The sequence below is a fragment of the Oryx dammah genome, unplaced genomic scaffold (genome assembly GCF_014754425.2).
Source record: "Oryx dammah isolate SB20612 unplaced genomic scaffold, SCBI_Odam_1.1 HiC_scaffold_11232, whole genome shotgun sequence".
Classification (NCBI taxonomy): Eukaryota; Metazoa; Chordata; class Mammalia; order Artiodactyla; family Bovidae; genus Oryx; species Oryx dammah.
In genome coordinates this window covers 75645-93145 of record NW_024080625.1, presented here as the reverse complement: position 1 = coordinate 93145, position 17501 = coordinate 75645, and the positions used below count along the sequence as shown (strand labels likewise).

The 17501-nt window shown below is 36.7% G+C and overlaps 1 protein-coding gene across 1 annotated transcript in view; it reads left to right on the top strand.

The window, feature by feature from the left end:
* LOC120861348 (spermatogenesis-associated serine-rich protein 2) overlaps positions 1-17501 on the top strand; it is a 154215-nt gene that overhangs the window by 118838 nt on the left and 17876 nt on the right. The window contains exons 4-8 of the mRNA XM_040236997.1: positions 309-417; positions 1510-1559; positions 8502-8763; positions 9970-10149; positions 12573-12708. Of these exons, the coding sequence (XP_040092931.1) occupies positions 309-417; positions 1510-1559; positions 8502-8763; positions 9970-10149; positions 12573-12708 (737 nt within the window). The remainder of the gene's footprint in view (positions 1-308; positions 418-1509; positions 1560-8501; positions 8764-9969; positions 10150-12572; positions 12709-17501) is intronic.

Genomic DNA, 17501 nt, shown 5'->3' with positions numbered 1-17501 from the left:
AATGTTGATGCTAAATTAATACCTGATTCCTGAATTAAACCACCCTGAAATAAGATCTGGCACAAATCCTTTGTTTCTGCAAATGTTCTGCTTTTTCTAAGTTTTAAAGTTAATTTTTTACGTGCTGGCATCATTCCCCTATTATCCATCGCAGTGAGATGGTTGTATGCACTCTCACTGGTACTAAAGTGGTGTGACCCACCTTGTTAAAGATGCAGTGGTACCCTTACCATTATTCTCTGTAATAGACCTCAGTTTCCAACTGACCTACTGATACTAGAATTAAATGACCTTATCTTCTTTTTCAGATAAATGCAGTGCGCGCAATAGTTCCCAATAAGAGTAACAATGAAATTATCCTGGTTTTGCAACACTTTGATAATTGTGTGGACAAAACAGTACAAGCATTCATGGAAGGTAACCCTAGCTCAATATTTTTATAAGTTCATATTTGTTCAACTAGAAGTTGCTTCAAATCTCTATAACATTTATTCTGCAGCCTGGTATTTTATAGATGATATAGCAGGCCCTGTGCGATTTTTAAAGATATCTTTTAAAGCTCCTTATTTCAGCCCTAGAAGTAATTCATTCATAAGCTATATGATACCTGGAATAAGAGGACAAGCAGAGAAGACTCCATCATTTTATTCATTACGTTTTCTAATGACAGTTAAGAAGAAATTAGGTAGCCAGTGGTATAAAGGACTTGACTGGAGTTGGCTTGAGTAAGAATTTTTAGAAGCAATGACAGGGCAGTGGTCTAGTGGCTCAGCTACAGATGGCAGATTTAGGGACTCAATATTCTTTTTCAGACTCTGACAAGTGGTTTAAATATATGGGTTTGAGTTTCCTTATCTACCATACAAAAAATGGTATGCTTAGTCAAACCTTCTGATTTTATAGAGTTGAGAAGCATTTTACAAAATTCTTTCCACATAACTTGTTTGGGAAAAACTCTCTGAAGTTGTCTCTTTCATTGAACAGTGACAGTGATATCAAAATAGATCTCCCTCTTTCTGCTTTTCTGAATTTGCCAGTATAGAATAAACAGGTTCAAATACTGTAAGTTTTTTCTTTATCGTCATATTTTTTTTATAATGTTAGTATTTGGGTTTAGGGTGGCAGACAGTTCTCTCTGAAACAATGTAACCAGGTGGTGTGTAATCTGGAGGAAAGGGGACGCCATACTTGGGCTGAAACCAGTCGTCTTTGTATTTGGTCAAAGCTACATAGATAAAAAGAAGCTTCAAAATGGTCAGGCTACATTAGTCTCTTCCTGGAAGAACTTACTGAAGAAATTAAATGGAGAAGGGAGATCTAAATGGGCAGGTATTCTAAAAGGTAAGCATGATATGATTATCTCATTACATTAGCTTAGATACCTGAACCATCACTTTTCCTATTGGGAGAGGGAGACTTTCCAGCAGTTACAAAATTCAGGGACACTAATTTCTGCTTGAGCATGCCTGTGCTGGGAGAAAAAAAATCTGTGATTGGTTTCTCTTACAGGTAGTGCCAGTGAAGTACTCAAAGAATGGACAGTAACAGGCAAGAAAAAGGTAAAAATGAATTAAATTTAAAAGTGTGATATCAGTATTTGTATTATAAAAAAATTAAGCTCTGCAGAAATATTGAAAGATTTACATATGCATCTTCAGTTTACCTGGCTAAGAAAAGTTTTCTTCCAGGACATTGTAACACTGCTATGTACATAGAGTACCCAGTCTCCTCCATGTGATTTCAGGCAGGAAGCAGAATTACTCTGCCATGCAGTTGCAGAGAGTGTATTAATATTAGGCAGGGATGAAACGAGATCATGTCAAGGACAGCAGAGCTTCTCTAGAGAAAGTGATCCATTCCAGGGATTTTCAACGTCATTCATATCATACGTCAGTTAAAATAGTTCAGATTTTTAAGTCAGACCACTTGTGTTGTAATCTCTGATATTAATCAGCTTTAGCATAAAGCCTAAAGAGAGACTTTGCTACTGTTAGCTATGCAGAGGGGTCTGATGGTCTAGTTCAGGGAGATATTAGAAGATAATAGAAGGCACTTGGACTGTGGAATCAGTCAAAACTGAGTTTATATCCTGCTCTATTACTTATTGGTTTTATTTTCTGGGAATATTGTTTAACCCTAGTGAGCCTTAGTTTGCTCGTCTCTAAAATAGGAAAATAATATTGACAACTGCAAGTATTTCAGTTCAGTTTAGTTGCTCAGTCGTGTCCAACTCTTTGCAACCCCATAGCACGCCAGGCTTCCCTGTCCATCAGCAACTCCTAGAGCTTACTCAAACTCATGTCTGTCGAGTCGGTGATGCCATCCAACTGTCTCATCCTCTGTTGTCCCCTTCTTCTCCCGCCTTTTATCTTTCCCAGCATCAGGGTCTTTTTAAATGAGTTTGTTCTTCACATCAGGTGGCCAAGTATTGGAGTTTCAGCTTCAGCGTCAGTCCTTCCAATTAATATTCAGGACTGATTTCCTTCAGGATGGACTGGTTGGATCTCCTTGCAGTCCAAGGCACTCTCAAGAGTCTTCTCCAACACCACAGTTCAAAAGCATCAATTCTTTGGCCCTCAGCCTTCTTTATAGTCCAACTCTCACATCCATACATGACTGATAAAAAAACCATAGCTTTCACTAGATGGATTTTTGTTGGCAAAGTAATGTCTCCTCAAGTGTTTAATACAGTATCTGACATATCAGTTCTCCTTATCCACTTGAAACCAAAAATGCTTTCCCTAAAGGATACTAGCTAACCTCATCATGCTTCCCATAGCTCTTTACTCTAAATCTAGTTCCTTTAGGAAGTGCTTGAAGTGTGAATTTGAATCAAGTATCTCTATGAAGTCTCTTTGGGGTCTATATTAGGTTAGTGCTGGAGTTCTGGAATACTTTCTTGATGACTCTAAATCACTTCATTAGGATTTCTGCTAAGTCTTAATTAAACCAGACTTGGGAAAAAAAAGAAAACAGGCTTGGCTCCAATGACCCTTGAGAACTTTTTCTAAGAACTTAATACTACCACAGATTCCCCTGAAGCTCTCTATACCTGTAGCTTTGAATATTTTCTTAACTTCTTCCCATTGCTTTCACCAAACCTAAGTAACTGTGTGTATTCTGATTTATTAAGTTATTGGCCAAGGATAATAGGTTATTAGTAATGTAATATATGCACAAAACTGGGGAAGTATGTGTTTACATAAATTTCTTACAATTTGGAGAAAGAAAAATGGCTTCAGTTTGGCAATCCCAAATACCCAAATCACATCCAGTTAACTGTTGGGATTAGTTCAATAGGATATGATAATGAACGATTACTGAGGATAGGTATTACATGCATAGGACAGTGACATGAAAACTTAGCCAGCTCACATGGGAGAAAGTAATTAAGAAAAGGAGAAATGAGAGTTATGGAGAGGAAAAATCCCTTACCGGATATATGATTGCAAATAGTTTCTCACATTCTGTGGATTGTCTTCTTTATCATGAAGTCCAGTTTGTCTGTTTTTCTTTGTTTTCTGTGCCTTTGGTGTCATCTCTAAGAAATCCTTACCAAATCCAATATCGTGACGCTTTTGTCCTACATCATTTTCTTCTAAGTTTTGTTGATTTAGGTCTTAAACTTAGTTTTGATCCATTTTGAGTTAATTTTTGTGCTATGTTTCAGGTTAAAGTCCAGCTTTATTCTTTTATATGTGGAGATTCCAGTTTTTCCAGCATTATTTGTTGAAAAGACTGTCTTTTCCCCATTGAATAGTTTTGGCAAAAATCATTTAAGCCATATATGGGAGAGTTTACTTCTGGGCTCTTTATTCTATTTCATTGTCTCTATGTTTGTCTTTTATAAGTTTTTTGGTCACTCTCCATGGCTTGTGGGATCTTAGTTCCCTGACCACGGATCAAACCCCTGCTCTCTACAGTGGAGGCAGAATCTTAACCACTGGGCCACCAGGCAAGTCCCTTATACATCTGTCTTTACACTAGTACTACACTGTTTTGAGTAGTGTAGCTTTGTAGTAAGTTTTGCAATTAGGTTGTATGAGTCTCCCTGTTTTGTTCCTCTTTTTCTTTAAATTTTTTATTGACATGTTGATTTACAATGTTGTGTTAATTTCAGGGGTACAGCAAAGTGATTCAGTTATATACATATACATAAATTTTTTTAGGTTCTTTTCCATTGTACCAGCTGAGCCACAAGGGAAGCCCACTGTAGGTTATTGGAAGATATGATATAGTTCCCAGCAGTAGGTCTTTGTTGATTATCTTTTCATATATAATAGTGTGTATATTTTAGTCCAAAACATACAATTTATCCCTCCCCTCCCAGCCCCGTTCCCTTTTGGTGACCATAAACTTGTTTTCTATGTCTGTGAGTCTATTTTCCTTTTGTAAATAAATTCGTTGGTGTCCATTTTTTTTCAGATTGCACATATAAGCGCTATCATATGATATTTGTCCTTCTCTGTCTGACTTATTTCACTTAGTATGATAATCAAGATTGTTTTGGTCCCTTGAAGGTGCATATGAATTTGAAGATGGGTTTTTCTGTTTCTGCAAAAAATATCATTGGGATTTTGTTATGGATTGCATTGAATTAAGTCTTCTAATTCATAAATATATAATGTGTTTCTATTTAGTTATGCTATTATAAATTGAATTATTTTATAATTTACTTTTCAGGTTGTTCAGGTATAGAAGTACAACTGATTTTTGTGTGTTGACTGTATCCTGCTGCTTTGCTGAATTGTTCTGTGTGTGTGTGTGTGTGTGTAATCTTTAAAGTTTTCTATAAGATCATATCTTTTGCAAACATATTTTACTTTTTCCTTTCTTTCTTGGATGCCTGTTATTTCTTTTTCTTTCTTAATTGCACTGGCTACAACTTTCTGTACTGTGTTGAATAGAAATGGCAAAAGTGGGCATCATTGCCTTGTTCCTGATCTTTGAGGAAAAGCTCTCCTCTTTGACCATTGTTCCCTGTGGGTTTTTCATATATGTCTTTTATTATGTTGAAGTAGTTTCTGTCTAGTCCTAGTTGGTTTTTGTGTGTGTGTTTTTATCATGAAAGGATATTTGAATTTTGTCACATGTTTTTTCTGCATCAATTAAGATGATCATGTGGCTTTTTTCCCCTTTTTTCTGTTAAAATGGTGTATTACATTGATCAATTTTCTTAAGTTGAACCATTCTTGCATTCAGGGAATAAATCCTATTTGGTCATGGTATATAATTATTTTAATATCTTGCTAAATTTGGTTTGGTACTGTTTTGTTGAGAATTTTTGCATCAGTATTCATAAGGGATATTGCTTTGTAGTTTTCATCTAATGTCTTTGTCTAAGTATCAGGGTAATGCTGACCTCATAGAGTGAGTTAGATATTGTTCCCTTCTCTTCAGCAGCTTTTTTTTTTTTTGAAAACTTTGGCAAGACTAAATGTTCGGTAGAATTCACTAGTGAAGTCAGGGCTTTTCTTTGTCAGGAGATTTTTGATTCGTGATTCAGTTTCCTAACTAGTTAGATTTTCTATTTCTTCATGACAGTATTGTTAGGTTTTGTGTTTTAAGAATTTGAACAATTTCATCTAGGTTATATAATTTGTTGGTGTATGTTCATAATATTCTCTTATAATCAATAGTAATGTACCCACTTTCATTTCTTATTTTAATAATTTGAGTCTTCTCACTTTTTTCTTAGTCCATCTAGCTAAACTTTTTGTCAACTTTGTTTTTATGAAGAACCAGCTTTTGGTTTTGTTGTATTGGTCTTCTAAATCATGTAGAAAACAAAAAATACACTTACAAACCATTGTTATAATAATACTAGCTTTTGTAATTGCACATGTATTTTACCTCTGCCAAGTTCTTTATTTCCCTATATGCCTTCAGATTACCGTCTAGCGTTCTTTCACTTCATATTACAGGCCTCCTGTATTTCTGGCAGGGCAGGTCTGGTAGTCATGGACTCACTCCTCTTTGTCTATCTAGGAATGTCTTAATTTATCCCTCAGTTTTGAAAGACAGTTTTGCTACATAGAGGATTCTTGGTTGGTGGGTTTTGTTTTGTTTTGTTTTTTCCTTTTAGCACTTCAAATATATCTGCCTACTGCCTTCTGGCCTCCTATGTTTCTGATGAGAAATCTGCTAATCTCATTGATGATCTCTTGTGTGTGATAAGTAACTTCTCTCTTGCTGCTTTCTAGATTCTTTCTTTATCTTTTGGAAGTTTGATTACATGTTTCATTGTCTCTTGGAGGTTGTTAAGCTTCTTGGATGTTGATAGTCATGTCTTTCATCAAATTTGGAAAGTTTTCAGCCATTATTTCTTTATACATTCTTTCTTCCCTTTCCCTCCTCTCCTTCTCTAGTTTATACAACACATATGTTGGTTTGCTTGATGGAGCCCCACAGGTCCCATAGGCTCTTCACTTTTCTTCAGTCTTTTTTCTCTTCCTCAAACTCAATAATTTCAGTTGTGCTATCTTCAAACCCACTGATTCTTTCTTCTGACTTCTGAGATTTCCCTTTGAATCCCTTCAGTTATTTTTTTTTTTAATGTAAGTTACTGTACTTTTCAGCTCCAGAATTTCAGTTTTTATTTCTTTTTTAGATTTAGCTTCTTTTTCTGTCTCTTAATTAATATTTCCATTTTGTTCATACTTTGTTTGCTTGACCTTCCCCACACTTTCCTTTAGGTCTTTGAACACATTTTCCTTTAGCTCTTTGAACACCTTTGAGGCACCTTTTTTGTTTTCGCTTTGGGGGGTGGGGTTGGTTGTACTGAGTCTTCATTGCTTCGTGGGCTTTTCTCTGGTTGCGGAAAGCAGGGACTACTCTGCTTTGTGCTCTTTTGCACTCTGCAGCCAGCAGGGACTAGTTGCATTGTGCAGGCTTCTCATTGCAGTGGCTTCTCTTGTTGTTAAACATGGGCTCTAGGCACGTGGGCATCAGTCGTTGCAGCATGTGGCCTCAGTAGTTGCCGGCTCCCAGGCTCTAGAGCACAGGCTCAGTAGTTGGGGTGCACAGGCTTAGTTGCTCCATAGCATGTGAGATCTTCCCGGACCAGAGATCATGTCTCCTATGTTGGCAGGTGGATTCTTTACCACTGAACCACCAGGGAAGCCCAAAAATGCACTAGGCGTTTGAGTAAAAAAAAATCCTACTTATGGTAACATATTAAGAATCCATGTTTACTTAATTAAAATTAATCTTTAGATGAAAAAAATAAAGTCTTTAATGTATCTCCCAACAAGTCTTTCTCAGGGAAAGTTTCTATTGATTTATTCTTTTCCTTTATATTGGCCATACTTTCTTACTTTTTTTGTGTTCTTTTTGATTTGCTGAAAGCTAGACATTTGAATCTAATAATTTGATAACTCTGGAAACCAAATTCTCCCTCTTTCTCCAGGTTTGCTGTTTTTTGTTATTACTATATTTTAAAATTGTTGTAAGCTGTCTTTGTACTAAGGGTCAGCCTAAGGTGTAAACTTAAGGTCTTCTCAGATCTTGTCTGTGCTTTTCCCTGAGCATGCATGATTACTTTCAATTTTTTTCTGTATATACAATTGTTTTTGAATGTCCTAGTCTTTGATGTCTGTCTCCGGAAAGGGAATAAAGAAAAATGAAGTGGGGAAGAAGGGCACCGCCACTTTAATTCCCCTAAAGGAATTAAACTTCAGCCAGAGGGGGAGGGGCTTGCAACAGTGGGAGGAGGTGCAGCATCAGTGGCTGCCTGCCTCTGTCTATACCTTTGTAGTGAAAGGCAGCAGTCAGTGACCACGACACCGCTCCCAGATATTTGGAGGACAGGGTTCTTTTTCCCTACCCTGACTCCAGCAAGCTATGTGCCAGCTGCTCCAAGAACAGGTGCACGGCTGTCTGTTCCCTAACTGGGGGTGGGGGCCGAGTATCTGCTACTGTGCTCAGAACTGAAATTGACTGAAATTAACTGCAATTTATCATCCAAGCCTTCTCCTGGAAATTATAAGCCTTCAGTAGACTCCAGAGTTCCAAAATAGTTAGACAGATTCTGCCAGTGTAATTGTTGTCTAGGTGAGGAGACAGATTTCTGATGCAAAATCCTCCGCAATGCAGATTTAATTTATCTTTATTAAACTGAAGTTTCACTTCATTCCATGTTTATAGCTACACCAGTTTTTCTATTGGATTATTATTTTGTTTGTCTAAGAGCTCTCTCTATTTATTTCTTTGTATATATTACACATATTTTTGTCACATTTTATAGTTTATCTTTCGATTTTTCTTATAGTGGGTTTTGTCATGCTTTGCTATTTTATTTTTATGTGTTTGAGTTTATCTAAAGTATTTTATATAGTTATTTTAGTCAGTGGTTTGACATATAAAAATGGTATTCAGTTTCTAGAAGAGCAAATGAGAAATTGGTAACATTGGTTGCCTTTGGGTAGCTGGCATTACCTTTCTGGATTGTCGGGGTCTTCTTTTTCTTTTGTTTTTTTTTTCAAATCTTTAATAACCATTAGAACAAAAAGAAGAAAAGCAAGCCAAAACCTGCAGCAGAACCAAGTAACAGTATCCCAGATTCCAATAAATCGGTTTCCATTCAAGAGGAACAATCTGCGCCCTCCTCAGAGAAAGGTGGTATTAATGGTTATCATGTCAACGGTGCCATCAATGATACTGAGTCTGTGGACTCACTCAGTGAAGGTATGGAGACACTTTCAATAGAAGCCAGAGAACTGGAGGATCCTGAGTCTGCCACATCAGAAATGCTGGATAGAACAGGTGAGTATTAACAGGTCCTTGGAAAGTTCCATTCTGCTGAAAAATACAGGGGCTTCTTGGCTGAGAAAGCAATCAATAAATTAAATCTAGTTAGTTTTTTAATTTTGTTACTTCTTATGTGAAAGAGTCACATTTGGTAATTATCAAAGGCCTAGAAAAATATAATTCTTATTCCTTTGTTTCATATTTTAATTTTAGTCTAAGTCAGCCTTGTGGAAATCTAATTTAATAGTTCTGTAATACTTAGAGATTACAGAAGGTGACCTTACATGTTTTTTAACTGTACATTTATTAAAGGAAATGATGATCGTGAGTTGATATTGATGTTATTATTCTAAGACTCAACACAATAAGGAATATATAAGCATAACTGTAATCCCATGGCTTTCATTAGAAGTAGACTGTTGGTTGTTATAGTCTCACATTTGTTTTTTAATAAAGAATTAAGATTGGTATTAGTTGTAAATTCAGATAGCTTGTACATTTTTCATTAACCATTTTGATGAGCACTGGAAAGATATTGGGAATATACTTTTAAAAATAGGCTTTTTAATTACTTATTTGTTAAACCAGTTTCCCTTGCTCTGTTGCTGCTGGCTTTATACATGTAATGCCATTTTTTAAATTATGCTGTATATTTCAGATGTTTTTATTTACTGATTAGTTCGAGCACACACACGCACATACAAAGACTTAGAAAAAAACATAGCACCTCAAACAAACCAAAGATAGTCAGTGGCTTCTATTTTTTTTCTGAACTAGCCTTCCTTTATTTCCTAACTCTTTGCCATTTCCATTTCCTAAAGCTTTTGAAATTCTTCTTTCTTTCCCTGGGACAGTGTAGAAATCTTTTTCTCAGCATAACTTAACAGAAGCTTGTCTGAAGGTGGTGATATTGACTCTTCACTTCCTTGTGCCCAGAACTGCAAGGAAGTTAACAAGGTACAGGGAATAAGCTAGCCTGTCTGGAGAGGGGTTGACAAAGAATCCTCCTCTTCAGTTAGTGTGCCTCCTTGGGCTAAGCCAAGTGATACTCACAGCCTCACTGACTCTTCTCTTTGTCCTGCTTTGTCAGTTGATTCTATTCACAACCTTTTAAGAGGCATTGTTTGGCTGCACTTTTGCCTTTTTACTTCGTGTGTACTTAAAGACTCCTTGATTTACCCCTAAACTCTACTCTAAAATACTGGCCTCTTTATTCGACAGGATCCATGCTGGAGAATGGTATCTCTGATTTCGAGTCCAGGTCTTTGACTATGCACTCTACTCAGAATTCTCAACAAAACAGGAATGCTGCCAAGTCTCTCTCAAGAACTACTGTAGGACCTCAGCTTTCAAATCTAGGCATGGAAGATGTTCCCCTCTCTTCCACCAACAAAAAGCTTGGTAAGTCAAAGATCTTCCTTTGAGAGAAAGCAAAAAGAATCTGTGTTTTTAGCTAAAGAGGGCAAATTATCTCTTTGCTCTCATAAATAAGGTTTCAGAAGGGGCAGCAGGTAATACATTTCCAGTCAGTGACTATCCATGACGATCCAGCCTTTCCCCAGTTTTGTGTACACAATTGGAGTCTGATAGTAGTGTAATGCCGTATAGTCTTGAGACAACAATAGTGATCCTTTTTTTGTGAATGGGGGTCAAACTCTGTGGCTAGCATGGTTTTTGATAGCATTAACCTTCGTTTTATTTGCTTTATTGCAACATGTCTGTGCTATTTCCTTCATTTTTAACTCCTGGTTGATAACAACAGTAAAAAGCTTTGCCATCTCTGAAATGATATTTGAAGAAATATTTTAATTTCTCTTCTCAACTTGATGCTTTTACTAATACCTATCAGACTGTAGCTTTAAACAAGGTCATTTTCTCTTAAGTAAATACTTAGCATTGATTAATGGTAGCCATTTGCTGTTTTTAAAATAGTTATTTAAATAATCAGCCAATAATTAGATCGAGCTAATAGCCCTTCTATCGTCCATTTAAGGATGGCAGTCCACTTACCTGAACAAATGAAACAGAGAAATGTAAAAGACACTTGTAACCTGTAGCTCTGTATTGAATTATTTATACTGCATGAGCCAAATTTAATTATTGAGGCTCTCCTTTTTCATCTTTCTAATAGAGCCCTCAACTTGTCCAGAAAGGCAAGTCTGAGAATATTTAGTCAAGCAAAAATAAAGAAACAGTGCTTGAAAGCTTTTAGGTAGATTTTAAAAGAAATCACGTTGAGATGAAGAAGGATTTAAATTAAAGATTGAAAATCTGTGTCTTGGCACTTTATAAATTTGTTAGATCAGTTATTCTAACTACAAGTTATAATAACTTTGACATTGGTGAATGTAAAAAGGTTATAATAGAATTCTCAGAAACTGGTTAAAATATATTGGGTAGGTAAGTATACTTCATCTTTATCTACAGTGTTGACTTACCCACTTATAATGATTCAGACTGTACTATCAAGAGAGAACTTTATCAGTTTTGTAATATCTACATGGTGAATTGTATTCTACTAAATCCTATTATGTAGGGAGTTTTGAAAATTTGGTACCTACTCAAATAGTTTTTCATTTTGGATTCTTTTTTTCAGTCTTTTTCTCTCTGTGTTTAGTTTCATTATGGATAGTTTCTAAAATTGCTGTCTTCAAATTTATTAATCATTTTTCTCTTAAGTTTTTAATCTGTTGTTAATCCAATTCAGTGTATTTTTCATCTCTGATTTTTTTTTTTCATCTCCAGAGGTTTTGTTGAAATCTTTTTAAATATCTTCCATGTCTCTCCTTAATAGATTATACTATTCCTCCACCTTCTTGAACATGTGATATTTGATTATATTAGCTGTTTTGATGTCCTTACCAACTTTATTCTACATCTTTGTCATTTCTGTACCTGTTTCTGTTAATTAATTTTTCCTTTCATTATAGATCATATTTTTCTGCCTCTAGTAGTTTTTTTATTGGATGCCAGACATTGTGAATTTTGCTTTGTTGATTGCTAGATATTTTTGTATTTCTTTAAATATTCTTGTGATTTGTTCTGGAACTGTTATTTGGAAACAGTCTGCTTGCTTACTTAAGCTTTGTTAGTAGAAATAGAGCGGCCTTTAGTCTCAAGCTAATTACTGAGGCAGTGCCCCCTCTAAATACTCTACCTGGCGCCCCACTATGCTGGTGTGAGCATAGACTATTCCTGGTCTGGATGAGCCCTCAAGATTATTCCACCTGCTCCTTTCCAGTGGTTCTTTTCCCTGTTTGGGGTAGTTCTACATACACATGCACTCAGAATCCTCTGTGGATCTTTGTACAGTTTTTTCACTGCTGTGTAGCTTTTTCCTCTTTACTGTTCTGCCCTGAGAATTCTAGCCATCTTGGCCTCTTTGAACTCTCAACTCTGTCCCCTCAATTCAAGGAGACTTTCAGACTCAACTTAGGATTTCTCCTCCTTGCATTGCAGCCTGGAAACTCTTATACAGCAAGTTGGGGCAATCTTAGGCCTCACTTCTTTTGTTTCTGTGCTCTTGTGGAGGGTGGTAAGAAGTACTGCTGCACATTGTTCATTGTCTATAAACCATTGTTTCATATATTTTGTGTATGTGTGAAGTTTTTTTAAGACAGGAAGGTAAATCCAATTCCTATTACTCCATCTTGGCCAGGATACTTAAAAAAAAAAAAAATCTATGAAAAATTCAGTTTTTTGTTGAGGGTGGCCATTTAGGAAGCATTCTTAGTTATGAGATGTTAGTTATGTTAAATGCTTAGGTATTCAGATCCAGTTTTCAAGTTACCTATGTTGTTTTTTTAATTGGGATTCTTTCCAAGGTTCTAATATTGAAAAATCTGTGAAAGACCTCCAGCGCTGCACAGTATCTCTTGCACGATATCGAGTTGTAGTTAAAGAAGAGATGGACGCTTCTATTAAGAAAATGAAACAAGCTTTTGCCGAATTGCAGAGCTGGTAAGTTAAGTTGCATTTTGTATCAGTAGCACGAAAATGATAAAGATGGTTAGCCATTCACCAAGTTCTTTAATTCCTAACTCTTAACTACTCTACATAATGGAGGAAGACTTAAAAATCCTATGCTATATTTTGCTTTCTGCTTCATTCTGTTTGTGGTCACAGTGTGAGAATGAGTAGTAAAAGAAACTCATGCTTTAGGAATGGACCTAAGGTTAATACTGTTTGGAAAGGGACAAATAATTACAGAGTAGGTCATGCTCCTTTACATTAGGGTCTGTCTTTTAAACCAGGAACCTGTAACCCATGGCATGATGTTTTTGAACAAATCAATATGCCAGAAAATTTGGAAAATTCAGCAGTGGCCACAGGACTGGAAAAGGTCAGTTTTCATTCCAATCCCAAAGAAAGGCAATGCCAAAGAATGTTCAAACTATGGCACAGTTGCACTCATTTCACATGCTAGCAAAGTAATGTTCAAAATTCTCCAAGCTAGGCTTCAACAGTACATGAACTGAGAACTTCCAGATGTTCAAGCTGGATTTAGAAAAGGCAGAGGAACCAGAGATCAAATTGCCAACATCCGTTGGATCATAGAAAATGCAAGAGAATTCCAGAAAAACATCTACTTCTGCTTCATTGACTAGGCTAAAGCCTTTGATTGTGTGGATCACAGCAAACTGTGGAAACTTCTTAAACAGATGGGAATCTCACCTGCCTGCCTCTCACCTGCCTCCTGAGAAACTTGTATGCAGGTCAAGAAGCAACAGTTAGAACCAGACATAGAACAATGGACTGGTTCCAAATTGGGAAAGGAGTACGTCAAGGCTATATATTGTCACCCTGCTTATTTAACTTCTATGCAGAGTACATCATGCGAAATGCTAGGCTGGATGAAGCACAAACTGGAGTCAAGATTGCTGGGAGAAGTATCAATAACCTCAGCTATGCAAATGATACCACCCTTATGGCAGAAAGTGAAGAGGAACTAAAGAGCCTCTTGATGAAAGTGAAAGAGGAGAGTGAAAAAGTTGGCTTAAAGCTCAACATTCAGAAAACTAAGATCATGGCATCTGGTCCCATCACTTCACGGCAGATAGATGGGGTAACAGTGGAAACAGTGACAGACTTTATTTTCTTGGGCTCCAAAATCACTGCAGATGGTGACTGCAGCCATGAAATTAAAACACACTTCCTCCTTGGAAGAAAAGCTATGACAGACTAAGACAGAATATTAAAAAGCAGAGACATTACTTTGCCAACAAAGATCTGTATAGTCAAAGCTATGATGTTCCTAGTAGTTGTGTATGGATATGAGAGCTAGACCATATAGAAGGCTGAGCACCAAAGAATCCATGCTTTTGAACTGTGTCGTTGGAGAAGACTCTTGAGAGTCCCTTGGACTGCATGGAGATCCAACCAGTCAATCCTAAAGGAAATCAGTCCTGAATATTCATTGGAAGGACTGATGCTGAAGCTCCAATACTTTGGCATCCTGATGTGAAGAACCGACTCATTGGAAAAGACCCTGATGCTGGAAAATATTGAAGGCAGGAGGAGAAGGGGATGACAGGATGAGACGGTTGGATGGCATCACTGACTCAATGGACATGAGTTTGAGCAAGCTCTGGGAATTGGTGATGGACAGGGAAGCCTGGCATGCTGCAGTCCATGGGGTCACAAAGAGTTGGACACGACTGAGTGATTGAACAACAACATTAATATAAAGTAGAAAAGATGTCTTTGTTTTTCTGCCTCCTTTCATCCTTCCTAATGCACCCCACTCTACGGTCCCTTCTATGCCCTATTATTAATCATTGATTTATTTTAATTTTGTGTTTTTTAAACTTTAAAAATTCTCATATCTTAAAATTTTTTATAGGGTTTAGTAGTTAAAGAGGTTTGAAAATACTTAAATTTTCTTTACTACAGGACTTCTTGATGCCTTAATGCTAATATGCATTGTGAATTTACAAGAGGGAACTATACTATGCTGTTTCTCAAATATATTTGATTATAGAATCTTTGGGAGAAGAAATATATTCTAATTTTCTTCTAGAACATTGAAGCTGTTTTAACTATTAGATATTAAAGTGGTAACTAACTTTTAAACCATAACTCCTTTGGGGAGGTATTTTCATTTAATAATGGACTTGAAAAAAAAAAAAGGACCAAATTAAGTAAAATGACAGGAAGACAAGCAGCTAGGTTGGTATTTGGGGATATGAGACTGTCCATACTGCCTATTTGTAAGACTTGCAAGAATCTGAAAGGTGAGAGGAAGTTTTCATGAATATAGAGAACCTATACCACTCTTCCTCCCAACCATCCATATATTTTCTTGCTTGTCTAGGAGCTATTCCCTGAGGTCATATTCAACTGTGTCTCTCTTCACAAACTTAGTCTGGTACTTCATGCCACAGTGGACGAAAGACAGAGGGAGAATGGGTAGCCTCAGTCCTCCTGTTTTGTGGAATTGAAGAAGGGAGTGAATTAACAGAGAGGTAGAATAAAGCCTCCAGAAAGTTGCTGACCTCTGCTTTACCAAAGTGTAGAATGATCCATGAACCAAAAAGTACTTTAGAATAGATCATTCATCTGCTCATCTACCCATGCTGTCATGAATCCCAGGTTTCCCCTTGCAGGTTTTATAGCTAGAAATTTAATGTCAAATCTTCTGTTTTCTTATATACATTTTTACTCCAGCCAGATTACTTGTCTCAGAATTTAACATACACATTTCCTCTTTCATACACATTTCCTCTTTCATACACTCCTTGATGCTGCTTTTCCAACCTAGTAATGCTCTCTTATATCTTTGTACTTATCTAAATCCAACCAATTCTCCCAAATTCACGTTAAGTAAACTCTGACTTCCCCTGGAAGTTTTTCTAGGTAACTGATTTCTCCTCTTTCTGACCCTCTGGGAGAAAGCCCCATGCCCTTTACCCTGGATTATTATCACATCAGATATTATTGGCTTAAGAAGAAAGAACTAAGAGTAGAGCATCACAATTTTGCCTTAACAAGCCTCCGGTCTCCATGATTGTTTAGTTTACTGATTACTTTAGCCACAGGATCTGATTCCATTCAGAACCACCCTGAACCAGGAAATACAGTTCCGGGAGAGAGACTTAAGAGTCCTTGTTGACTTGGAACCCAGCCAGGGGGAGCCTCCTTTAATAAATGACAAATGAAGTGGTTTCCTGCCTAGAAACTGTATATTTAGGATTGATTAGCAGGTGTAGCAACCAGGTCAATTTAACTTGAGGAAAGAGATTACCTGCACTTTCCTGCTGGTGTAAAGCCTTCTCTCTGGCTGACTGGGTTTTTAAACTGGCTTATTTCCATGCCCCTTGTAGTTGCTACTTCAAGATATAATTGGCAGGTGAGCTAACTCCCTTTGGCACTGAACCAGAGCTTGGAGTTAATGTCACTTAGGAAGTCATTTTTTGTGTTGGTTATAGTATAAAAAAAAGAAAAGGTTCTAACATATTTGCAACAGTAAGATTACATTACACCTGACCGGGCACTAGGGGAATTATATGGATAAGTGCTTTCACACTGGGGCCAAATGAAAGCTGACATTTACCTGTGGGGAGGTAAAAGCAGCGGCTTTCCAGGATGTAAAACGTCAAATCTGTCCTTATTGGTGATCCAGTAATAATCATCACTAGACCCAGGTTTACTTTTCTTGTTAATTAATAAAATCTGTCTGACACATTGTTGGAGCTCCTAGTTGACTTAAAGTTTAGGTCTGTTAGGGAGCAGGATATGAAGTGGAACATGAAGCTAGAGTGTGTAAACCATTTTGAACGGTTGTCATAGTATGTGTCAGGGCAAAGGATACATGCTTAACCTGCCTTTTAAATAAAGTTTCTGTTTTATTGAAAGTCAAAAGATACTTATTAAAAGGAGAAAAGTCGTAAGAAATTTGAGATTCTGCAACACATGAAGTCAATATAAGCCTGTGCTTAAGACTGAAATTTTTCCTGGCTGATTGTTCATTCACCTTAGAAAAGTTACTTCCTTTTATTTGAGCTTCTCTTTTCTTATATTAAACTATCATTAGTCTTAACAAATGCTTTTAGATCCTTAAAGTTCATCTATAGAGATGCTGAAAATTCAGAAAATCATTTTATGAACAAAAGCACTTTCAAAAATGTCTAAAAACCATAGAAATAAAGGAATAGGCTACTGTTATAATATGTTATCAGAAAGGTACCTAGCACTCTTTAGTTTTAAATTATTCTTCAGTTTTTGCATGTTTAGTACATTAGCATCTTATTTCTACTAGTATTTGGCCTCCATGGTTCTTGATAGTCTTTGACTTAAAATTCTAATGAGTTTAAGTCTGTTGCAGTGAAGTGAATGAACCTAGAGCCTGTTATACAGAGTAAAGTAAGTCAGAAAGAGAAAAACGTCATATATTAACATATATATGGAATCTAGAGAAATGGTACTGATTAACCTATTTGCAGGGCAGGAATAGAAACGCAAATGTACATACAGTACGGACTTGTGGACACAGCAGGGGAAGGAGAGGGTGGGATGAATTGAGAGAGTAGTATTGACATATATACAACTGTCATGTGTAAACTAGATCGTCAGTGGGAGGCTGCTGTATAGCAGAGGGAGCTCAGCTCAGTGCTCTGTGACGACCTGCAGGGGTGGAATGGGGGTGGGGGTAGGGAGGCTTGAGAAGGAGGAGATACATGTGTACATACAGCTGATTCACACTGTTGTACAGCAGAAACTAACACAACATTGTAAAGCAATTATCCTCCAATTAA